Source organism: Leucopleurus acutus (assembly GCF_964270905.1).
Source record: "Leucopleurus acutus genome assembly, chromosome: 10".
NCBI classification, from domain to species: Eukaryota; Metazoa; Chordata; class Mammalia; order Artiodactyla; family Delphinidae; genus Leucopleurus; species Leucopleurus acutus.
In genome coordinates, this window is record NC_139153.1 from 6105203 (window position 1) to 6131589 (window position 26387).

The 26387-nt window shown below is 42.8% G+C and overlaps 1 protein-coding gene across 1 annotated transcript in view; it reads left to right on the forward strand.

Annotated features, from left to right (window-relative positions):
• VGLL4 (vestigial like family member 4) overlaps window positions 1–26387 on the forward strand; it is a 153088-nt gene continuing 126701 nt past the window's right edge. The window contains exons 1-2 of the mRNA XM_082848864.1: window positions 1–134; window positions 12797–12862. Of these exons, the coding sequence (XP_082704990.1) occupies window positions 12799–12862 (64 nt within the window). The 5' untranslated portion in view covers window positions 1–134; window positions 12797–12798. The remainder of the gene's footprint in view (window positions 135–12796; window positions 12863–26387) is intronic.

The following is a 26387-nucleotide window of genomic DNA, read 5'->3' on the forward strand; positions in this document are numbered from 1 at the left end:
GAGCGCGGGCGCGAGGGCGCCTGCGCGTCGGCGCGCCCCCGGAGTGCGCCCGGTCCCGCGCGCCCCGTGGTCCCGCCCCTGCCCCCAGCGGGGCCCGGCCGGCCCGAGGCGGGCGATCCCAGAGCCGCCCGGCGGTGAGTGCGGGAGAAGGGGGCAGGGCGAGGGCTGGCTTGTGGGGAGCTCAGGGGTGGACTGGTTCGGAGCGGGACGCGGGCGTCCTCCTGGAAGGACGGACGAGGCGGCTTGTTCTTGCGGGGCAACTTGAGGCTCCTGGTGGGAACCGAAGCGCCAGGACACCCGGAGGGAGAGGTCTAGCGTCTGGAGTGGAAGCTGTCCTGGGAGTCGGCGGCGAGGGGCCGGCCGGGGGGTGCCCGCGCCCTGTAGCCCCTTGGTCTTGGCCAGCGGCAAAGGAGGGCTGTGGTGCGGGACCGCGGGACATGGCTGAGGATGGGCAGCTGGGATCGGCTCTTTCCTCTCTGTATACTTCCTGCCCCCTTTCCAAAACAAAACGGCACACTCTTCCTGCAGTGAGTGAGTGCAGGCCTCGCCGCAAAGCAAAGGTCTTTTCCTTTTTTGTTTTGCTTCAAGTCTCCTTTTATTCATCTCCCTAGACCTTTAAATCTCTTAGGTTAGGATGACAGCACTGTTGGGGCCGCTGGTCTTTAAGCGCTTTAGTTGGCATGTGTTCGTCTGTTCAAGCCAGCTGACTTAAAAAAATCGGTTTCACTTTGATCATTGGTGCTGTGTGTTTGCTAGTCGTTATTTCCTTCTCTGCGGTTAATAAGAACCAGCAGCCTGGGGGGCGGGTCGGAGGCGGCTCTTCTAGTTTTTACCAGCGGCTGGTTGCCCCCTCTACTTGGAAGGTACTGTCTCCTGTAGAGTTTGAGTATCTTTTTTTACAAACCCAAGCCTATCTTGACGAAAATGAAGGCTCTCATTTGTTTCCTCTGAACTTTCGAAGACAAAGGCAACAAATGTTAATTCCTATTAGTATTTGGAGGTCAGTTTTGCGTTCCATTTTAGCATACCAAACTTTTAACTCTTTGCAGTAGCCTCCCAGTCCACAGACTTGCAGTGTTCATTGTTTCCTGCTTGCAGCTGATTAAGTCTGCGCATGAGCGTGAGGGGAGTAGTGTGGGTCGTTTAAATAGCGCTTAGGGGTCAGCGCCTCAAGGCTGTACTGGGGGCGCGATCTTGGAACAAGTTTTTTATCGTCTGTCTCTAAATCTCAGTGCTCTCATTTAAATAATGGGTTTAGGAATACTCAGAAGTTTGTTGTCTTGTACTCAACACAGTTGTGTGTGTGTGTGTGTGTGTGTGTGTTTGTTTGTTTTCTGTGTGTTTCCTGATGTATCTGCCTGAAAAGTCATCTCCGTCCTGGTAGAAATGAGGTAACCCCCTAAATTTGTTGTTTGACTTTGGCAACATTTTAATCCCAGGCTAATTTCCTCCCCACCACGGTTTTTTCACACTTCTGGGCAGCCTGCCTTTGCTTTCCATTTGGAAGGGAATGCAAACTAAATTTTATGTTGACCAAAACACAATACAATTAAGACGATAATTCTGCTATAAATAACCATGAACTACATTCCAAAACTGTGAATGTTGTAGTAAAAACAGCTCTGGCTTATTTCTGGAGACTTGAGTTCAAGTCCTATCCCTGTCGCCTAGTAAGTTTGTGACCAGAAAAAGTTACTTCTAGTTAACATTTGTGCTTTATTTTCCTCTGTAAGAGGGTGATAAAATCTGTTCTGATACATCACAGAGTTAATTACAGGGAATACTGTGCTTTGAAAAGTATTTTGTGTCATGTTATTTATAAAAGTCTTTGAAGACTTGAAAGAGCTTCATAAAACACAGTTGTCACCACTTCTCCCACCCGATTTAGAACTATGACTTTACCTTAAGGTTTCAACACTTCTTACAAAACGACAATTATGAAATGAAAACTTTCCCTTTCAAATGGTTTATTTGACAAGAGTTCTGCCGTGTGAAATTCCTTTTAACTCCTTAGGGAGTCAGCCTTGTCACCAGCCTCTGGCGGTTGCCCAAACAAATCCAAAGGAATATTTTACTTTGTGTTTCTTCCAGGTATCTCTCCTGGATAGTTTTGTTGTGCAACTTTTAGTTTGCCTTAATAAAATAATAAGCCATATAGCTATAATAAAAGTTGCTTTGCAGCTCTGAGTATGACTTAATAAAGTAATGAGTTGTCATAAGTTTAGGAGGTAAGAGTCAAATACATTGGGAAAATTCTAATATAACTAAAATGATGACACTATGTGGCAATTTTAACATATCAAGTCTCTTCATTGCTTGTGTTAGACAAGCTGTCGCAGTTACGGGAACCTGGTGAAAGAGAGGTTTTTTTTTTTTTTTTTTTGGTTAAGAAGTTTCTGCAGGGTGTGTTGATTGAGGCTTGTTTTTGATTCTTTTAGGGAGCCTCTCTGAAGTTAATCAAGTCTATATGTGGGAGCTTAAGAGAAGAGAAAAGGGGATAATATCAGTCAGTCTATTGATAATATCAATAGTCATTTAGGATCTGTCCACATTAAAACAACAAACAAAAAACCCGACAAGTTAGAAATCAGACTGCCAAATCCTGATAGTATAAACTGCCAAGGTAAGGAAGGAAGGAGTGTATGCATGAAGTGCTGAAATCAGAAAAATTCTTTCTACCTGGGCTACACCGTAGTAGCTCTTTTACAAAAGAAGAAACCCTTGTAGAATGTGCTTTCAGTATCTCAGGCCTCAGGTCTTAAAACCAGATTCGTCAATCCTCACTGTTCGTGGATTCCTGTATTTGTGAATTTGTCTCCTCACTGAAGTTTATTTGTATCCCCAAATCAGTACTTGGGGCAGTTTCTTCCGGGGCACAGTGGTTCAGTACTCACTAATTCAGAGGTCTCAGAGGCTTTATGGAATATAATGACTGTGAATGATAAGAATTTACCGTATTTGATGATGCCGATAATGAAAGAGCTTCCTAGTGATGCAACGTGTCTTGGGTTAGAAGACTTTCCTAGGCTACTCATAGGCTGGGAGTTGAGCTTTTGGTACAGTGGGGAGCTCGACCTGGGTATTATGGGAAGTTGGCCAACTTGGGCTGTGATGCAGGTCCACGTCTGTCATTCTTGGGTGTAACAGGTCCCCAGGAGGACCTGGCACCTCAGTACTTCTGAATAGGAGATTCTAAGTATCCAAATAAAATAAATGGCAAGAACAAGCGTATCCAGAGTGAACTAGAAAGGCCAAAGAGTTTCTTTTATTTCCTATGAGGTGCTGTAGAAGGCCGAGGTATTGAAAATGAAGAGACAGGTTCCCAATAGCCTAAATATGAGAAAGAAAAGGATAGTTCATTGTTTGTTTGACAACCGTGTTGAAAAATCGTGGCAGTCGGTAGTGTGCTCAAAGAGTCCAGATTTGAATTTTATTTCTCCTCTTTGGACAGAGTGGTGGTGTCATTGTGGGCCCGCATACAGGCACTTTCCAGGGGGCACTTTAGGGAGACGGATGAACTTCAGCCAGCAGTAAGAATTGTACACCAGCGTTGGGCAGCCTCACATAAAGAACATGAAATACGCTATAACCTGAGTTTGGTTTTGCAGCTTTAAGTCCATACAGGTGACCCTGACAGGCACACGATTGCTTTCGTACTGTCCATGTGTTTGCACAGCTGACACTGATGCCGAACTGTGTTATGGTAATTAAGGATTTTACTTACTGTGTGGTAGCACCGTTGGGCAGCTTCTGTTGCCCGGGTCATCAGGATGACTAAATATCACATCCCTACAGTCCCCACCTCGGGGAGCGGGGTGCCTAGGAGGCCCATGGAGCCTTGGGCCATTTTAGCATCAGAAAACCTAAGGTGGCTGAGTTGAGCATTTGTGCAAGGATTGCCATCCAGATTGGTACCCGTTTTTCAGCCCAGCTAACTCTGTGTTGATGTGATGGGAGGTGGAGATGAGCAGGAGACAGAGCTAAGTTAATGGCAGACACCTGAGGTTACCTTGTTCCTGACACCTGATGTGTCCCGGTGGGGGGGGGAGATGGATGGCTGCCTAGCCTATAGACCTGCCCTATTGAGGTTTCATGGGAGGGGGAAGGGCGTTAAACCCTTACGGAAAGGGTACACACCCTGTACTAACTTAGTGAATTCTTTAGTTTTCTAGGACAGGGCTGGGAGGGTGGGGGAGGAATTGCCAACAGAGCTGGCTCTCATCCTGGGACTTAGGCTTGAGGTTGACAAACACCTGAAAGAAGCCTAACAAGGGGTTTTACACAGATATAAATAAATATATATCTATATATATATTTTAATTAATTAATTTACTTTTTGGCTGTGTTGGGTCTTCGCTTCTGTTCGAGGGCTTTCTCTAGTTGCAGTGAGTGGGGGCCACTCTTCATCGCGGTGCGCGGACCTCTCACTGTCGCAGCCTCTCTTGTTGTGGAGAACAGGCTCCGGACGCACAGGCTCAGTAGTTGTGGCTCACGGGCCCAGTTGCTCCGCAGCATGTGGGATCTTCCCAGACCAGGGCTCGAACCCGTGTCCCCTGCATTGGCAGGTGGATTCTCAACCACTGTGCCACGAGGCAAGCCCCCACAGATATATTTTTAATTCTCTGGAAATAAGCATAGAACATGTAGATGTGTTGTTCAGATTTCAGACATTTGGCCTTCAAATGAATTTTCAGAAACGATTATGTGTAGAAATAAGGAATTGGATATAAGGGGAAGTCAGGCAAGTCCTTCTGACCTTGTATCTGGTAAGATGTTTCAAATTACGGCAAGACAGGTCCATAATTCATGTCTGGCACATGCCTCGATAAGGAAAGCTAGACAGGCAAAGGGTCCATGCGGTTGAAGGAATATTTTGAATAAGGACTGGTTTCTGTTTAAGAGTGTGACATACAATTTCAGGTTGTGAGAAATACAAACAACGCGGTGAAGGTTTTCACATATCATTCATTGAGCCTTGAGAGTTATCCCCTGGAGTTTAATAGCAGGTTGTCTCCAACATGACTCAGTAGGAACCATCCTTCCTGAATACTGAACCTGCTCTTGGAGCTTGAAGTCCTCAGGGCTTATGTTAATTCCTGTGTGGCCGGGGCCCCAGGGATCCTGTGGCATTGCTGCCAGCGTTGTCTGTCCCAGTCTCACCAACCGACTTGGTGTGAGAATCTTCTTACCTGCCTTGGTTACTGTTCATGTGACTCTGTGCCGCTTTCTTTTCAAAGCAAGTGAAACATGTCCTGGTTTTTACGTTCCTAGGAGAGGAGGGCTTGTCTTCCTTTGCTTTCTTTAGAAATCATCAGATTATTGCTTCATATATATCTCAAGGTATAGGGGAAAGAGCACAGGACTAGACGTCTAGCTGGAAGGTATTCTTTATTTTGTTTTTTTTGTTTTTTTGTTTTTTTTTTTAAGATAAGCTAAAAAATTGCTTCTCTCCGAAAGGTCTTTATGAAAATCAGCTGAAAAATAGTTAAAATCGCGTTGGATGGTGAGTCAGGAGACTTGGATTCTAGAGTTAGCTTCTTCAGGAAGTCACTTATATTCTTGGCACCTTGGTTTTTCATCTGTAGAAAAATATAGTAATCCTATCTGTGAGGATCAGTAAGCCAGTGTATGTGAGTGTGTTATTAAAAGTATAGGCTGCAAGGCGGTAAGGTGGCATAATGTGAATGTATTTCTCACTTGCGTTGATTGGGCATTTTCAGTGACGTTGTATCATTTAATCCACAGTGCCAAGCTTGTGACCATGTGAAGTAGGCAACGTTGTGACCATTTTCTTTAGGTGCGCGAATTTGGGCCCAGAGAGGTTAAATGGGCCCCACAATTGGTGCTAGGCATTTAGAGCAAAGTCTAGAACATCATCGGCTTTCCGTGATGATGGATTGAATGAGTTCAACGTATTAAAATAGGGCTCAGACTTAGGTTTTCTGATGCTAAAGTCCCGGCTCTGCTGATTTAACAGATGGCAAAGTGCGAGCAGAAAAAAGGGTTACACCAATGAGAGAGGTTTTGAGCATGAAGAGCAGAGGGGTGACCTGAGACTTGTATGGATGTTAACAGAGACAGTATGTGTGTGTTGCCAGGAGTTAGTGGGGCCTCAGTTGGACACGCTATGGAGAAGAAACAGCCAGGAGGTTAATTCACGTCTACCTGATGTGCCTGAAGCTATGCTTGCACGTGGCCACCAGAATCTGGTGACGATTCGGTATGAAATTTCATTTCAGTTAAGCTCATTGAGACCCACAGCTAGCCACGTCGACCACAGAGTGATCTGCATTTGGTGTAAGTTGCTCAGGGCAGGGGGTTCACGTTTTCTTTTCTGAAAAGTCTCTGTGTAGTGTTTGCCAGACATAGGAGATACCCAGTGAAAGCCTCTGAGTTCCTGATGGCCCCAAAGGCCACACCCCCCCGCCATAGTGAGATACTTCATACTGTAGGCTTGTCCTACAGTTATATTTCTTAGCTGAGGCCAAGTTAGATTAGCTCAGGAAGTGGTCCTGATGGAGTGATGGGACAGGGCCAGGCGGAATTAGGGATACTGAAGAGTGTGCATCTGGGAGGTGGACGTGCCGTCAGGATCCCAGGATAGTGGTATCTTCCTATTTCAGGTTTTTGGTCAAGTGACAGTGTGGCAGGGACATCAGGAGGTTTGAATGGGCCTCTCCCAGCCTCCACTGGTTTCCACCTCTGGCCAAGACTCTCACTCTTTCCTAAATTACACGGTAGTTGGGCCAGTGTTACTGGAGGAGCTGTGCAGTGAGCCAAGCTTGGTGCTGTAGTTTTCACCTTGGAACACTTCTATGACGTATCTTGAAATTCTGTTCCCTTGGAACACTTCTATGACGTATCTTGAACTTCTGTTCCCTTGCCTGAAAAAAACAAAACAAAACTAATACACCCCATAATTCTATTCCCAAGATAGGAGTTCATGTCCTCTTGTTGATCCAAAAAGAAAAAAAAAAAAAGACGGTCCTTTTTGGAAGCCCAGAATAATGGTGTTCAAATTTAGAGCTGAGCTTTTCATTAGCACCCAGTATCCCTAGAATGTAGTAGCTTTATCATTGATACCTATTATTCCCTAATTCTCAATCTTAAGCTATTTGGAAGGATGTATTATTGGGGGTAAGGGAGCTTCAGGAAAGGAATATGGGCTGTATGGGCTGGCAGAGAAAATACCGACCATTGCCTGGAAAAAAAAACCCCCAAAAAGCAAAATATGTGTCCTCTTCACCATGAGTTGTATTCATAATTGACAGCAACCATGAAAAAAAGACGAATGGATAGACCAGAAACGGGTGGCAGTGCAGTAGAACCCTTACAGACGGACTTGATGTCTTTTTCCAGAAGCACATTCCTCTCCCTTTTACGGGGTTACTATGTTCCAGGTGTCAGTGTTTTAAGTGATTATGTTTTCGGTGATCACGATATTGTAAAAACTATCACGCCAGTGGGAACTCATCACTGGCTTGTACTTAGATTTATTTTCCAGATGCCGTGTAATCTTTTGCAAAAGCTTATAGATGATTTATGGTTCATAAAGGATATAAAATAAACCAGACATGTCGCTCCCCTGTTTAAAACCACTCAGACCATTCAAGGACTTTTCACTGACTAAAGAATAAGATCTCAGCTTTGTCACACCCTGCAGAGAACGCATGATCTGGCCCATGCCCACTTCCCTGCCTTGCCCCGTCCTCTCGCTGTGGTCGTGGGAGCGCCCCACATTCACAGGGCTAGCTTGGTCTCTCCCCCACCTTCCCCTTTACAAGCCCAGTTCCCCTTATCCTTTAGGTCTCTCATCTCAGAGGAATCTTCTCTGTCTCAAGTAGTGGCCAGTGCCCTTTTTCTAGTATGTTTACCATCATTTGCAATTTATTTAATATGTTTGCCTTTGTTTTGACACATAATTATTTTAATATGTGTAAAGTGCATTCACTTCTGACACCCTATGAGGGAGGTAATATCAACATCCCCATTTTACAGATGAGGAAGCAGACACACAGACATAAAGTCGGTTCCCAGGTCACAGAGGTAGGACCTAGTCGCTGTGCTCATTCAAGCTCACACGGTTAGTGTCCAGAGACCCCCCTCCTAAACCAGCGTGATGCTCATTCCCCTCTCAGCAGACCGTGACCCTCCATCAAATACTGTGACCGTAGTTTTCTCCCCCATGTTACTCACATGTGTCACATGTTTTATTGGGTTTCTTGGACTGTGGATATTGTACAAGATGTAAAATTCAGAAGTGTTTTTTTTTCTTTTCTTTTTTACTGTTATCTTCCACCTTTATTTGCTTAGGCCTTTTGTGGCTAAGTAGTGCCTGGTCCCTGGCCCTCCTCTCCCACCTGTATCACTGTACCCGCTCTCGTGGTCCTTATCTCACACCTGGTTCCTACGGAAGCCTCCTAGCTGATCCGCGTGACTCCCCACTTCATCCCTGCAGGTCAGACCGTCCTCCCCACACCTGCTAAACTAAAACATCCTCGACATCACCTCCCCAGCCTGCTCAGGGACTCACCACTGCCCGTTGCCTCCTCCAGTAAGTGGACGCCAGCCTGGCCAGCCTTGCGCTGTCTCCCGAGTTCACCCACGTCGTGCTCCCCGCTCCTCAGCAGGGGTCCTCGATCCTGCCTGGGCGGGGCTGAGTCTCCCTCCCGGGCTCTCATACCTGTGGTGTGCCTTCCCTCAGGCTGTGGATCCAACAGGACTGTACATGTAAGCATCAGACAGGGCACTTGCACCCAGGAAGTATTCAGACCGTGTGATCCAGGTGAGGAGGAGCGGTCAGAGAGTAGAGGCTGCCCAGGGGAGAGGAATGGGAAGGAGACCTTTGAAGTGGCTTTTTTTTTTTAAATTTATTTATTTTTGCTGTGTTGGGTCTTCGTTTCTGTGTGTGGGCTTTCTCTAGTTGTGGCAAGCGGGGGCCACTCTTCATCGCAGTGTGCGGGCCTCTCACTATTGCAGCCTCTCTTGTTGCGGAGCACAGGCTCCGGACGTGCAGGCTCAGCGGCCATGGCTCACGTGCCTAGTTGCTCCGCGGCATGTGGGATCCTCCCAGACCAGGGCTCGAACCCGTGTCCCCTGCATTAGCAGGCAGACTCTCAACCACTGCGCCACCAGGGAAGCCCTGAAGTGGCTTTTTAAAATACACACACACACACACACACACACACACACACACACACACACACACACACCCAAACTGAGAAAAAAATGCATGTTCATGAGGTAAACACTTGAGCTGACACTGATCTCTCTTTTATAACACACTACACATTTCAGTGTTAAATTATATTTTGTCTTTTATTATGCTCTTAAATTTGTCTGTTGTTATCCCATTCCATATACTTTAGGTTCATGAACAAGGTCATAATTCCTTAAAAGCAGGGATCATATCTTCTATTTCTCTGTGACCTCTCCCGAATACTTTGCTGAACTCAGTAATTGTGTAATAAAAATTGGTCACATTAATAAGGTTGCAGCAGATGGCAGGTGCCTCGTAGATGAACCTTAAACACCTAATCTCTTATCTACCTACTTTGAACCTAAGTAGCTTGGAGTGAATGAACTTAAATAATCTTCCACGTGCTAGAATTCTGGGTCTACTTTTGTGTCATTTGGTATTTTTATGCTTTGATATTTTGCTTCTGTGCACATAGTTTGCATAAGAGGCACATGTTAACATGTATCTTTTGGGGTTTAGAATTTTGAAAGCATTGTCCTTCAACTTAATGAGGCAATTAATTTAAGCAATTGTGAGTCTAAATACTGCTTTGCAGAGTAGAATGCTTATCGGCATTTACTTAAAATAAAAGACTTTAAAGTCAGGGACTTCCCTGGTGGTACAGTGGTTAAGAATCTGCCTGCCACTGCAGCGGACACGGGTTCAAGCCCTGGTCTGGGAAGATCCCACATGGCACAGAGCAAGTAAGCCCGTGCGCCACAACTACTGAGCCTGTGTTCGAGAGCCTGCGAGCTGCAACTACTGAGCCCATGTGCTGCAACTACTGAGCCCATGTGCCACAACTACTGAAGCCCATGTTCTCTAGGGCCCGCGTGCTGTCAACTACTGAAGCTCACACGCCTAGAGCCCGTGCTCCACACAAGAGAAGCCACCGCAGTGAGAAGCCCGCGCACTGCATCGGAGAGTAGCCCCGGCTTGCCACAACTAGAGAAAGCCCGCGCGCAGTAATGAAGACCCAATGCAGCCCCCAAAAAAAGACTTTAAACTCAAATCTTGCCTGAATAGGAAACTGGCTTGTGTGACGAGAATGTAACTGAGTTCTTGTGAGTTCAGCAAACCTTTTCCTGTCCGTCTGTCCCAAACTTTTGTTTCTTTGCCTTTGAACAAGTTTCCAAATCCTTACTCTCAGGAGGTGATCTTTTCTATCTTACAAGGAAGACAAGGATTGTGAATGTCGTTCATTTTTCTATCATATGCCTCTGATTTTACTCACCTCCTTCTTGTCTCTGAAAAAGAAGAAATTTACTGTTTGCTTTACAACCTCCCTGTCCTCCCTGTCACTCAGAGTCCTCTTGGACTCTCCTCTGACACCTTGAGACCTCCCAGGCTCCATCACTTCTGTCTGTGTTTTCTCTTATCCCCGCTGCCTCCAACACACGCCCCTCATTACTTCCTGCCCGCTGTATCCCTGTATCTTTCAGACTGTCCCCTGCCTTTGGCTTCCTATTCTGTAGGCTGCGACTACAGGGCACTACCAGGATAACTTCCCTGGAACATGTCAAGGGCCAAGTTATTGCTCGGCTCAGAGATTTCAGTGGCTCCTTAATGCGGACAAAATCCAGCCCAAGTCCCGTTCAGGCCCTCGGTCCTCCCATGCTGTGGCGCCGGTGCAAGTTTCCATGCTCGTCACTTCCTGTCCCCGCATTACCTGTCTTCTGGCTGATTTGGGCAACTTGTTCTTGAATGGGTTCTGCTTCTGTTCTTCCCTTCTGTGCTTTTACATTTATTCTTCAGAGGCTCAGCTCATCTTCTGTTTTCTCCACAAAGCCTTTCGGAATTCATTGATATTTCTATAGGATTTTGTTTATAGCACTGTTTTGGCACTTAGCACATTTTGCCTTAATCCATGATTTCCACGTGTCCCCTAGGACGTGTTTCAGGTTAAAAGAAAGGCCAATGAAGTTTGAGAGACTTCAAGTATATAGAGCTGCCCTCCCTACTGCCTCTGCCCCTGCAGAAGGCACAGCAGCCTATCAGAAGCACAGGAAGGAAAAGAAACTGCTTAGGGGCTTCCCTGGTGATGCAGTGGTTGAGAGTCCGCGTGCCGATGCAGGGAACGTGGGTTCGTGCCCCGGTCTGGGAGGATCCTACATGCCGCAGAGCGGCTGGGCCCGTGAGCCATGGCCTCTGAGCCTGCGCGTCCGGAGCCTGTGCTGCACAACGGGAGAGGCCACAACAGTGAGAGGCCAGCGTACCGCAAAAAAAACAAACAAACAAACAAAAAAAACTGCTTAATTTGGTTTATTCCAGTGTTTTCCCAACTTATTTATCATAGAAAATTTTTTTTCTTACAAAATATGAACATCCAGTGCAACACTTGGGGAAAACACTGCCTTAAACTAGATTTCTTGCAGGCATGTCTACTGTATAAATTGAAAGCTCTTTGAAGGCAACTGTTGGGCTCTGTTTATTTTTCCTGCCTTAGTACATAGTAGATAACGTTTGTTGAATGAAATCACATTGCAAGATCAAGAGCTGATGTTTCTTTGGAGGTCTGAGGTATGAATATTGTAAAGTAAAGCTGGTCTGCTGTGTCTTGTAACTGGCACATGCATAGTAGGTACTCAGTAAAGGCTGAAGAATGCTGAGAAAATGCTGAGCATCTCTAAAGGGTGCACTTAAAGTGTTTTCTCTCAGTTGTTGAACTAATACGGTGTGTCTCTTTTCCTAATAACTGTGTGTGCGTGCATGCATGTGTGCGTGTATATATTTAAATAATCCAAAAAAGGAAAACTGGGTAAAAGTAGCCTGATTCTCTAGGTTTTTCACCATCTTTAACTCTTTTTCAGTGTTTGCTTTTATAGCTGTGCTGTAATTTAAGAAAACAGAGTTAAAAATAAAAATCCAGGTTTTATTAAAAAAAAAAGTTGGTGTTAGGTGGTGGTGATAGCTTTAAAACATGACATTTAGAAATAAAGATTCCTATTGGACTTAAAATACCATTTAACTCACCAGTGGAATTCACACACTTTTCATGAGTGCATTGCCTATTTTAAGCTACACAGTTGTGCAGAGTCTCAACCAAGGAGGCAAAAGGACAGAATGGTTCAGTCTTAGTAATTTTTGTTAAAACTAGTAAACCAGCAACGACGACGACTACCACCACGATCTCAGACTGGTATAATGCTGTGTTCATAGAGTAGCCTTTGTTCCGAGAACTGTTTTTTACTGGGTATGTCTGGACAGGCATGTTGTTACGTACGCACATAAACATTTATAAGCACGAATAACACGGGCAGGAATATTCACAATATCCCTTCTTTTAGTTCTGACTTGAGCTGCTTCCTGGAGTTGGCAAGGTTTGGCTGAGTAGGCAGCATGGAATTTAACCCCTTTCTCTATCTGTTCCTGAACCACGTCCATTGGATCTCGTCACAGGCTGGGAAGACTCAGTACAAGTATAATGCTTCAGCATTGAGATTTGCATTTGGTGGAGGCATCATTCTAAGGGTTAACTGCCAAAATTCTAAAAAAAGTCTTTGGAATTCCATTTAAATTCTTCTTTTCTCTCTTTTTTTCCTTCTGGGCTCCAACCAGGAATGGAGACGCCATTGGATGTCTTGTCAAGGGCAGCATCCCTGGTACATGCTGATGATGAAAAACGTAAGTCAGAAATGCATTTTAAGTGTTTTTCACCTATACCCCCTTGTCTCCTGGAGTATAATAAAATCACGTGTTTTCCCACATGGTTTTGTGGCTGTATGGTGTTAATTTTGGTTGTTTTCTTCAGAGATAACAGCTTGGCATCCTTATTTTTGTTTTCGAGTGCCAGAACATGTAAGTCTTCTGTTATCTTTGGATGCTAGGGCTTGAGCTGTTAACTCAGGAAGTTCTTTTCCTCCGCAGCTTACTCTAGTGGGATCTGGAGTGGAGATACTCCTTACGTGTCTCTAGAAGTTTAGATAAATAGGTGCTTGTTGATAGACTAATTGACCAGCAGAGAACTAGAGATGCGAAGAGTCATCTAAGATCATTCGTGTCATTGGAAGTGTGCATATAATGGGAAATAGTCGTGGAAGTTCTATTTGCGTAGCTAAAAGAGAACAAATACTGGGGGGAGAGCGCCGCTAATGTGGTGGAGAAGGGGCACAAGAAGAGAGAACACCGACATTGGAAGGCCGTTTGCCATTGTGTGAAAGTGATTTTCCTGCTCGTCCTAAGGTATATTTGTTTTTAAGTGATACTGTTCACAGTTGATATTTGCAAGAATGACTGTTTTCTGTGGAAGCAAGGTTGTGTTCTTTTGTAAGCACTAAAATGCTACTGACAGAAGATGTGGTGAGATTGAGCTTTTATACATGGTAAGTTCTTGAAGGTGAGCAACTTTCAAGTTCAGTTCTTAATAAGTTGGCAGCTGAAGTGCCTGTTGCTTAAGATGTAAGGTCTGCCTTTCTACTAGCTGGTAGGACTTCTATTTGTCTAAGGCTCAGTTTCCTCATTAGTAACCCCGAAATAATAGTAGCTACTTACAAAACATATGTGAAGATTAACTGGACTTCATGTGTATAGTACTTATCTTAACTGTCAGCTCCTGGGGTGACTGCCGTGCCCTGTTCTCTCTAGGCACCTTGTTGGCCCTCTGATAGGACTTTCTCCAGTCCTTTATGTTATCCCTGTGCCTGCGGCTTCCTCCCTTCCCCCACTACCACCACTCACACAAGATCATCTTTAGACGAGTGACTGAATGAAATAGCCATTGAAGTTTTTTATTTTTCCCCAGCCTCTTTTGTAATTTACATTTATTTAGCTTTTGATTGTTGGGAGGTATAATTATCCTTTCCTAAGGAAACTGAAGCTCAGGGATGTTAAGTGTCATTCCCAGGGACATTGAGCTCGGGAGAGGCAGCTCAGGTTGTAGGCTTTTATTGAAACAACAAGAAACTCCTTTATGCCTCTAAGATTGCAATAAGCGTTACTGACTTGAGTAGCTAGTTACGGATTTCGTTAAACATTAATATAGCTAATTTAGAAGTTTTTTATGTAAGACAGTATTTTGCATTTTTCTGTTTTATAATGCCCACATTTAGTTAGGATCAGTAAAACAAAATGGTGTTTGTACAAATGAAAAATAAGTAATGACCTCAGTGTAGCTTTTTGTGTCCTGAGTGAAGAGAGTAAAAGTTTCTTCTCTTTTCCTGCTGCCTTCTTAGGTTCTCTCCTGGAGCCCAGCTTCAGGATCAGTCTGCTCAGGTCGGAGTCCTGAATAGTTACCAATTCAGTGAGCAGTGATTGAAGGCTTATGGAAAAGGGGGCCTTTCTGGGGGGCAAGTGGCAGTCCTGCCTTCATGGAGCTTATGAACTGATTTATGCATTGACTCTTGCGGCTGTAAAATGTATGTCAGGGGAGACTGGGTGTACTTGTGACATAGATGCAGGGCCTCCGTGGAGCCTACAGTTTGAGAGAGCTGTTTTTCATAGAAACAGAACGATACTGCCAAGGGAGAGAGGAATTCTTACTTTCCGCCTGCGTTGAACACAGTATATTAGTGTTTTACAGAGGAAGGACATATACGTATGTAAGGTCAAAGTGATCACAGGGTAGACTTTATTCTGAACTCCAATTCGTTTAGGAATGGGCTGGCATGATTCTGGAATCCCTCTGTAATGGTTTCAGCATCTCAGGATCATTTTTTACATTTCAAGAAAAGTAAAAAAAAAAAAAGCCCAAAGATGTCTGTAATCATTAACACGGAGGCGACATTTTTGAGAAACTGTTTTACTGTGGTGCTCTGTGTACCACCCACAAGAGTAGAACCCAAGAACCAGGGATTCACCATATTTTCTATTACCTAATAACAATGTAAGAATGTGAGAATTCAGGCAGTTTATAGACGAAGTTGAACATTAAGTTCCCAGCCTTCCGGTAGATTTTTCAGACCTACTTGTGCTTGTTCAGCGTGATTCAGCTTTCTGTGCCCTAGATTAATTCTATTTTAGCTTTTGTTGAAAATTGCTCTTATACTTCACGTTCTGCTCAACTTTAAAAACGTCTTGTGTATGTAATCTGATTTGGGTGTCTTATTACAAACAGAAAAATGTTCTACGACTCGAGATCAGTTTTCCAACTTGTGTTGGTGACCTAAATGGTTCTCTTTCCTTTTGCTCCTGGAGAACCAGTAACTTAGGCATTTTTGAAGATGTTATTGTTTTAGCATCTGGAGGAGAACAGTGTCTGTTAGGAATTGAGTATTTAATACCTGATAGCCTTAAGGCTTCATTATGTCTACCAGCAAAGAATCAAAGAAATATCTCAATAGTACACTGCAGAGCTGAAGTCAATAGTGAAATGGTGGTTTTGTAGTAACACAATAGCCACTTATCTGGATGGCCTAGAAGGAATACACTTACTTAAAATAATCATTCCACTGCTCATGAGACATTGATTTAATCAGCATCCCGGGTAATCCTGGAAGGTACTTAATGAAAATACAACATGAGATGGCCAGTTTTCCATGTGCTTGAGGAATCTCTCCTTTCAGGGATCATTAATACTGGTGCTGGGAAGACCTTAACCTTTTTCCAAGTCTATTTTTTAGAAGTCAAAATTGAACAGAATTTGTGGACAGGACACGTAGGCACCTATGTTTATAACGTCACCTGGGTGTGTCTTTAACGTGATACTGCACTTCATCATGATATGTACAGAATGTTTTCTTTTTGGTAATTTTGTTCTTATATCTTCTAAGTTCTTGTATCTGCTGACTTCCTTACTTAGGCTGAAATAGTTTTAAGAAACACGTAGCTTTGGTTTTGAGGATTTTGGTGGAGGGGGTAGTACTTTTGATCTGGTCTAATGAATGTGTATGATCAGAACAAGCTGGGTAAGGTCGGCGTGAGTGACATAGAGCAGTAGGGGAAGAAGCAGCAGTAGGGGAAGAAGCAGTGTTGCTGTTGCATCTGCTCCTAGAAATTCACTAACTCCTTGTTTGGTGAAGGTCGCTGAATGTTGAGTAATTGATGAAGCATAAATTAACCATCATTCTCCCGGCAAAGCATTCCTAGGAGCATAAGCTCTAGTTATTATGGGGGCCAGTGCCTCAGATGTGTGGAACATTTTCATGTGTGTAGGTTGTGTTCTGTTTTGCCTTAAAAAGGGAGAAAAGAAACCTATACACTTCATCATAACATAAAGATGAGTTGCGCTCACATACTGTCTTCTCAGATGGACTTCTGTCCTCCTAGATCACCATCACTTCTTGCCGGTCTCCTCGTCAGTCAAGTCACTGTGTGTGTAGGTTACGGTGCTTTAGCCAGTGCCTTCCTGTGACCAGACCAGTCGGGGCTGCTTCTGATTTTTTTCCCGTCCTCTCCCTCCCTCTTATCCTCTTGTCTTTCCTCTCAGCACGTGACACAGTGGCTTTCAAACACTTTGGCCACGGCCCAGAGTAAAAAAGCATCTACCTTGTGACCTTTGTACTCATATTGACATAATTGATACAAAAGCTTCATGAAACAATTCTTAACCCTGGCTTTGCACAGTGTAGCTTGATTTGCCTATATTTCTTTGCGTTTTACTTTGTCCAAACAAAAGTTGGGTCATGACTTGGTAAGTTGACTTTAGGATCCACAAATGAATTGGGACTTGCAGGTGAAAAAAACATGATTTGGTTTATGTGTCTCTTTCATTGGGTGAACTTGCTTTCGGCTCCTCCATGTAGGTACTGGAGAGATTTGACTAACCCGTGGGGCATGAAGGTCCCGTGAGCCAGGGTATTCAGATGAGCTGGAATCCACTGGTGGCTGGACAGGGGTGACGTCCTCACATTGTTCTCGGTCAAGAGCAGTGAAGGACTTGGCATACCCACTGTGAGCAAACAGGACTGCCCCGTTAGAGGCACTTCCTCTCTGTCCTAAGCCTGGAGTGTTCCTGACTTTTAGAGTCAGTGCTCAAGAAAATGGTCACTCCCCTTCGGTTAAACCTACTTAGGTCCCTCTTGCTTCCAAAAGCGTGTTGCATGGAGACTGCCTAACGGACACTGATGGAGAGCCTACCGATCGGATCCTTTGCAGCCCAATTTGATGGCTCCGATCACTGCATTTATGACTTTTATCCTTTATATCCTAACACCTGTAGAGAGACCATGTATCCAGGACAGGGGCTCACCGTGGCAGCGATTCCCGGAGAGAGGAGGAAGGAGTTTTTGTAAGCATTTTGCAAACGCCTACCCAGGTGATTCTGATGTTGGGTCCCTTCCCCCAGATGTGACTTACTGAGTCACTGGTCTGATAATACTCCTTCGGGAGTTCTGGGTCTGCATCTTTAAGAAGGAGGGGCTAGATCTTCTAGGTATGAGATGCTGTAATTCTTTGGCTATCATAATCCTTTAACCAGGTTGTTTATATTTTGTTCCATTTCCTTCTCTCTCTCTCTCTCTCTCTATATATATATATATATATATACATATATATAGTATATATGTATATATGTATGTAGTGAGAGATACTGTGTATATGATATGTATATCATATATATATGAGATATTATATATATGTATGTAGTGTATGTATACATGTATACACACATATATATGTGGATTATTTTTACTGAAACATTTGAGAGTAAATGGAAGATATCATGCCTCTTTACTCCTAAATACTTAAGTATGTATTTCCTACGTATAAGAACGTTCTGTTTCATAAGCACAGTTTGGTTATCTTTATTGCAGTGTTACTTAAAAATATATAAGCAGAACACTGGGCATAAAATCTTTATGCTTACAGTTCTTTTACAGCTGCATAGCCAGAATATGAACTTATCATTTAAATGTAGCCCCTGAAAGTTAGCCATAATCCAATAGATGATGATCTGCTACAGCTGAATTCTGTTCCCCTGGCGTATGGTGCCACTCCTGCCGCGCTGGCCTTGATTGTTTTAATGTCACCGTGCCTGTACTGCCATGTGTCCTTTGACACAATTTCCCCCACCATTTTTATCTGTGCAACCTCTTGTAAAATATTTCATTGCATGCATTATGGTGACATAAACTGGTTTTCTTTTAGTGCAAATACCTCAATCTCATACTAGGTCTGTTTCTGTATTTTTCTCATTAGACCAGGAAAAAAATGCAAACACAGTCACCAAAATCATGTGCCAACACTTGGTTATATTTATAGTAGGTGTCTGATTCAGGGTATACTTACGTCAGATTTAAAAAAAAAAAAAATTCTCAGTGAAATAACAGCACAAGTGAAAACTCCTTACAGATCCCTCAGCGTTTGCCTGTGGACCTCAGTTTAAGGGTTACTGTGTTCTCTCTTTCAGTTCTCACAACAACCCTCCTCAGGAGGCACTATAATTAGTCCCATTTTATGACCAAGGAAACAGAGATGTACAGCACTGAAATAATTTGCCTAAGGATGCTTAGCTGGTCATGGCAGTGCTGAGGTTTGAACTCTGAAGCCTAAGCCCTCATTCATCTGCTCGGTGCGTCCTCAGGTGGGAGGCCATTGAAGACATGGTTGCAGATTAAAAACAAACAAAACCGTACCTGCCCCCTCCACTAATAAGTCAGCAGGGAGGTTTCCATTTGGAAAACGTTTCCCAACCAGTGAAACAGCGTTTCCTAGGTATGAAGTAGCTGTCATCAGCCACATGTGGAGGACGGGTGTTAGCACGTACGCAGGGGCTGCCTGGACTGTCCTCACGCATGCCGGTGGCTCAGCTGCCTGCCGCCCCAGAACGTCCCTTTACCCTGAGCTTTCTTTTCCTGTAAGTACCTCAGTGAACACAAGGAGAGGATCTCGGCTCTGATGACACGGGCTGCTTACAGAGTAACAAGATCCCTTATTGCCAAAGTGCTCAGGCAGAGATGAGATGATGACTGTTCAGAGGCATTGAGGAAGGGAATAGGCATTGGGTGAGTGGCTGGACTTGAGGACCTAAGGTTCTGTGGGTCGGTGTTAGACCCCAGACCTGTTCACGGCAAGGGTTCTACACTCTTCTGCTTCGTATCCCACGCATGGACCATTTGGTGCATATGATCAGCCTTTAATCAACATCTGTAGGTAATAAAGTAACTGCTGGAGTGAAAGGCTCATCTCTAAGGAATTAATTTATTGAACACTAGCAAAAATGACTCACTCTAATTATCACTATGACTACTAATAACATACAAATTCAAAGGAGTACTGATTCCCTCTTGATAATACTTCATAGTTTGCAAAACATTTTCATTTGATTCTTATAACAAGAGCCTTTGCAGTAGGCTGAGTGGGAGGTGTCAGAGAAAAAATGAAGCGTTAAGACTTTGGATGCCTAAGTCAAGATGAAAGTTTAAAAAAAAACTTGAGGTGCTTCCCCCACCCACCCCAGTATCTTGATGCGCCGTCACGTGCTACGATCATCAGAAGAGCAATTAATAACTGAGTGTCAGCTGTTGCTGGGCAGTGCAGAGTCCTCCAGGCGAGGAACTCACAGGTCCTGGGGAGCTGTCTTCTCCTCTGGCTTCGTGTTCCCAAGCCTCCTGATTTTCAAACTAAGGAGGCTGAATCTACTGCCTTTTCTAAAGGTTGGAGTCACTCATAATTTGTTTTCTGCGTTCAGTTATTTACCTTTCATGAACAATGGCATTGAAAAGATCATTGCCCAGTAGCCCATTTTACTTTAAAAAGCTTCATAAAACATAAGGCGGGAGAGTATTAGGTGCTTATTTAAGATACTCTCTAGGTGTGGTCAGGTGCTTTAATCACCGTTTGCTTCCCAGAGTGGGCACCTGGCATCTAATCAGAAGGGCTGCCCCCCAGAGACGGCTACTACAAATGTGTACCCCCCAGAGACGGCTACTACAAATGTGTACCCCCCAGAGACGGCTACTACAAATGTCTACCCCCCAGAGACGGCTACTACAAATGTCTACCCCCCAGAGACAGCTACTACAAATGTCTCTGCTATTTTTGTAGTTTTATATCAGATCAAATTAGCACATTAAATGTTAGAAATGGATCTCACTGGTGAAAATAATGGCTTGTTAATTAGCATAATGGATGTTGGAACTAGATTGTTCCACTGAATAGCTCTTTAGACACTTGAGGATGGTTTATTATTTCCTTTAAATGAATATTTTTCAGTCTTTAGAAATCCCTGCTTTCCTTTAATACACATAAAAATGTTTTGAACTATTTTAATGTCATTCGCAGTTGAATTAAAAATATCAGAGTCAAAAATCCTTGGCTGATAAACCCACGCACATATGGTCACCTTATCTTTGATAAAGGAGGAAAGAATATACAATGGAGAAAAGACAGCTTTTTCAATAAGTGGTGCTGGGAAAACTGGACAGCTACATGTAAACGAATGAAATTAGAACACTCCCTAACACCATACACAAAATTAAGCTCAAAATGGATTAAAGACATAAATGTAAGGCCAGACACTATAAAACTCTTAGAGGAAAACATAGGCAGAACACTCTATGACATAAATCACAGCAAGATCCTTTTTGACCCCCCTCCTAGAGAAATGGAAATAAAAACAAAAATAAACAAATGGGACCTAATGAAATTTCAAAGCTTTTGCACAGCAAAGGAAACCATAAACAAGACCAAAAGACAACCCTCAGAATGGGAGAAGATATTTGCAAATGAAGCAACTGACAAAGGATTAATCTCCAAAATTTACAAGCAGCTCATGCAGCTCAATATCAAAAATAACCCAATCCAAAAATGGGCAGAAGACCTAAATAGACATTTCTCCAAAGAAGATATACAGACTGCCAGCAAACACATGAAAGAATGCTCAACATCATTAATCATTAGAGAAATGCAAATCAAAAGTACAATGAGGTATCACCTCTCACCAGTCAGAATGGCCATCATCAGAAAATCTACAAACAATAAATGCTGGAGAGGGTGTGGAGAAAAGGGAACCCTCTTGCTCTGTTGGTGGGAATGTAAATTGATACAGCCACTATGGAGAACAGTATGGAGGTTCCTTAAAAGCTAAAAATAGAACTACCATGTGACCCAGCAATCCCACTACTGGGCATATACCCTGAGAAAACCATAATTCAAAAAGAGTCATTGTACCACAGTGTTCATTGCAGCTCTATTTACAATAGCCAGGACATGGAAGCAACTTAAGTGTCCATTGACAGATGAATGGATAAAGAAGATGTGGCACATATATACAATGGAACATTACTCAGCCATAAAAAGAGACAAAACTGAGTTATTTGTAGTGAGGTGGATGGACCTAGAGTCTGTCATACAGAGTGAAGTAAGTCAGAAAGAGAAAAACAAATACCAAATGCTAACACATATATATGGAATCTTAAAAAAAAATGGTTATGAAGAACCTAGGGGCAGGACAGGAATAAAGACGCAGATGTAGAGAAGGACTTGAGGACACGGGGAGGGGGAAGGGTAAGCTGGGACGAAGTGAGAGAGTGGCATGGACATGTATACACTACCAAATGTAAAATAGATAGCTAGTGGGAAGCAGCCGCATAGCACAGGGAGATCAGCTGGTTGCTTTGTGACCACCTAGAGGGGTGGGATAGGGAGGGTGGGAGGGAGATGCAAAAGGGAGGAGATATGGGGATATATGTATACATATAGCTGATTCATTTTGTTATAGAGCAGAAACTAACACACCATTGTAAAGCAATTATACTCCAATAAAGATGTTAAAAAAGAAAAGAATCTTTGGCTGAAGTACTTACCTTTCTTCATTTGATACATACCTTTCTCCATGTTCCTCCCTCCCCATCCTCTCTTCCCCTCCCTGTGTCTTGAGAAAATCCTTGCCCTCCCTAATCAGTATCTTGTCCAGACACCCCCAGCACAAGGACCCTTCTTTGTTGGGTGTCTTCCAAACCATCATTTGAAGTCGCTGTCTTCACCCACCCTGGCTTATCAGTCTGCCTCCTGTAGGATGGAACATTCACACCTGAACAGTGATTTGTGTGTGTGGTCTGGGCACAGTGTGCTGAGGACCGCCACCAGCCTTGTCTTAGTCATGAGTCCTTGGGGGTGAAGGGAGAGAGGGAGCTGGGTGGGTTGGTGACAGGTGCCTGAAGTGGCCAAGTGTGAGACTGCAGGGTGCAGGGACCCCTGGAGAACAGAAACTCTTCCTCCTTTTCAGGGGGCGGCCCCCACCCAGCTCCAGCCACTGCTATGCCAGAGCTGGCCCACAGGAGCCGGTTGTGCGAGTCTCCTCCCAACCTCGAGTCACGTTGGGAGCTTGAAATCAGCCCTGGTGGGAGTATTTACACCAGATCCTGGCTTTTTTGTTTTCCCGCCTTACAGAGCCAGTTGTTACTACTGGCTCCAGCTGACTACTTTTACATGTGAATGTGGAGCTCTGATTGTTCAAGACATCATGAAGGCTGGATTTTTATATAAAATTTCTAGATACTTAAAGTTCCATGTGAGGTCAACAGCAGTTCCTTTGCCAAGATGGAACCTATAAGTATCTATCTAGTATGTGTTTTCTAGTTTAGTCCCAATACTTCTATTAATACAACCTAAAAGAACAGATGTTTTAATAAAGCAACTTCCATCAACTTCTCTCCCCTCCCCCTTTGTAGTTGTGAATTCCTATAGCGATTCTTTAAGAGCTGGAAAAGGTGATATTTAATATTGAAACATCTCCAAGTATCTGTCATGATCTCAGTGTGGACATGAATCTGGGTATGTGTGTATTTCTCTTTCCATTCATACTGTTTATTTTTAAAAGACAAAAGGCCACATCTTTTCTTCATCTTCTTTTGTTTTCTTAAAGATTTATGTTACACAGTTATGAAATGCTTGTTGACATTGTATGTGGATATAATTTGTAGAAGCAATACGTGTGGGATTTACACTTTTAGAGAAATCAAATTCAGTTTGAAAAATCAGACTGTTACTTCCTCAGTGGCTTTTTGACTTATTGTTAACTGCTTTTTATTGGGTCAAACTCTTGATTCCTTGTAAATGAAATGAGTACATCTTCTTTCCATTTGAAATCGGGGGAAGTTACCATTTCTTTCTCTACTTTTCATCAAGCTTCAATACATGTGTTTTTTTTCCCTCTGAAAAACACTGCTTAAAAGTCCCTTCTCTCATGGAACTTACCTCGTTTAACTGGGCTGTAGTCATTTCTTAAATGAACTGGGCAAGGCAGAAATCCGTTTTGTTTACCCGTAAGCAGGGGTTGAGAAGAATGATTTTTTTCAGTTCCCCAGCAAAGTGCTAGCTTAGGGGGCTTTGAATAAAACACTTTAAATTACAAAGGAATGTTTCATTTAGGAATTCAGGAGGACAAACTGGATGTTTGGAGTAAAATGACAGCCTGAACACATGCATCAGGCTCCCCGCTTAACAGAAATCCTTTAAAATAAGAAAGTACACGATACACTTAAAAAAAAAAATCTGTAACACTGCCGGAAAACTAGCAAGGGTGCCTACCTTCGTCAGAGTAAGAGTTACAAAGAATTGCCGGAAAACTGAAAACAGATGCGATTAGATTGACAAAAGAAAACAAAAACAAAAGTAAAAAAATCATAACCCCAAACACAGGTGCAAAGCTGAATTAAAAGCAGAACTTACAGTGACTAACAACTGCCAGTGGGAAGGGGACCTGGAGCAAAATTCAGGAAATTAAAGTATTCCATTTATAACAGTGATCCCCTGGCTAAGAACTGACTGTGTTCACAAAACGTCAACATCCTGCTTGGGAGGGTTCCTCCAGTGGGTTTAGGGACCTGAGAGAGAAGCAGAGTAGAGTTTAAGATCACCATGGGCACCCACAGCAAAAAGGGTGCCGGGGAAGGAAGTCTGAGCCTTCTAGTAGGCAGTATCTACTCAAATCCTTCACACGAGAGGCAAGACTTTCTTACTTTGACGGGTCTGTGTATTTGTCTCCCAACCTGCCTGCTGCTTGTTCCTCACTCCTATACCCTAAAGCAAAGCCCATCATCAGACGCATCCTGTACTCTTTACGTAGAGCCCTACAGCTGAGCCTCCCCAGGGAGAGACCTCATACTAGAGAGGAAACAGGCATTAGTTGCCCTTGTGGATCAACCCAGTCTTTTATTCGTAAGTATGAATGAATATCAAGGGATCATCAGACATTTGAGGAAAACAAATAGGATGAAAGAAAAGAACCTGAGTCAGAAGACTCTGGGGAATATCGGAGAAGTAAAAACATGTTAGATCTTCAAAGAGATTTGACAGTATGAATATATTAAATAAAAGTACCCTGCTATGAAGAAAAAGATCATTTGGAACAACAAAGTTTATGGAGATTAAAGCTGTGATTATTGAATTTAAAAGATTAAGGAAGATCAGCTTGAGAATTGAATGGATATGATTGAAGACAAAATTAGGGGTTTGGAAGATAGGCAACAAAATGTTACAGAATTTTACAGAGATATTAGGATCTTATGCATCTGCCGGATTGAAGTTCTGGTGGGATGAGGCCAAAGCAGTATTGAGAAGAAGATGCATTTATTCGGAAAATAGGAAATAAGTGAGTCAAATGGACAACCAAAACAATAACAACCACAATAATAATAGCAAAAGTAGAAAGAAACATTTATCTGCTTTTATCTTTATAAATGAAAATGAAAATAAACCAGCAAACCCAGACAGTAAAACCCCAAAGTGTGTTTTTTTAAAGTATAGCTTATTTACAGTGTTGTGTCAGTTTCAAGGGTATATACTGCAAGTGATTCAGTTATATACTGAATATGTTTGTTATTATTAGAAAAGTAGCCATCCTTTAAAAGAAACAGCCTTGTAGAGGTTTATGTATTTCAGAAACATTTAGGGAAGTCAAACTAAGACCAGTGAACAAGAAAATTCAAAAAAATGTAAAGAGTCTGTAAGCTTCTGGGCTCTGTGATAAAGAACCCACCGAAAGAAATTTGATCTAGATGGTTCTAATATAATTCTTCCTCTGGTGAAAGCAGTGAGGGAATTTACAGGATTTCATTCATTCAAAAAATATTATTGAGGGCCAAGTTTGTGTAGAGAACCATGCTAGATTTGAACAGAACACATTAAAATGTGTAAGACACAACATTTGCTTGAAAGCTAGCAAGAGATAGATGTTAATAAACAATTGTGTTAGTTTTCACTTGCTACTGTGACAATCACTGCAAACTTAGCGGCTCAAAATCCCACCTGTTTATTTTATTGTTCCCTTGATCTTAATTTGGTTTCTCTAAATCTTCCTGAATTCATAAAGCAATTTTTGTTTTGACTGTAGTACTGTAGGTCTGCTTTTCCTTATTATTTTCCATCTCTCTGAGCTTTCAGAAGAATTTCAGAGATAAATCACAAGAAGCTACTTTACCTTTGTGTGAATAGACCATTAAAAAGATCTTTCTGTATTAAATTTTAAACTCTTTTTCCTCTAAAAATGGGTCAGTCTGGTTACCAAGGAGGTGGCCTTTTAGATAATTCAGTGTGAGGGCAGGCTCTGCTTGCCTTTGTGCACATCACTTTTTTGTGTGTTGTGTAAATACACACTTCATGAGCAAAAGGAAAGCCTTGTTAGTATTTGTATCATAACTGAGCGTATGCTCCATCAGCAGCCTTTTAACCAAACAGAGTAAATTATTCTTGAGACTTGTTGAAAACCCAGCTGCACTAATTGTAGAAGACTAGATGTTATTCACCTATTTTTCAAGAGTAATGAATTAAAATATAAAATAATGGTTAATTGTCCTTGAAGTATATGCATAGATCATATTTAAAGAGTGAGTCAAATTTTGTTTTCTTCTGTGGGTTTGGTTATTTTTCGTGGTATTGAACCTGAATTTCAGTTGAGCTGTATGGAAGTCTCATTATTTGATATTCCCATTTCATATGTGTGGCGCAGATAAGTTTATAAATTAATGTCCTAGTATTAATAGCATGAAGGAATAGCATGGTGAAAGGTTATCAGTTAGAAGATAACCAATGAGTAAAGGAATTGTTTACATCTTGGAGGAGAGGGAAGGGTTTAAAAACGTTTAGTTTTACATTTAATTTGAATATTATTGGTTAATTTTGGCTGTCAAACCTCAAAACCATAGTGTCCTAGGTGAGGATTCTCAACCCCCTAATTTTGCCTGTGGAGATTGGGATGGGATATTTCTATAATAAGAATGAAACTTGGTTTTTCCTTTATTAGCTTTGTTTGTAAATATAATGATATTCATGT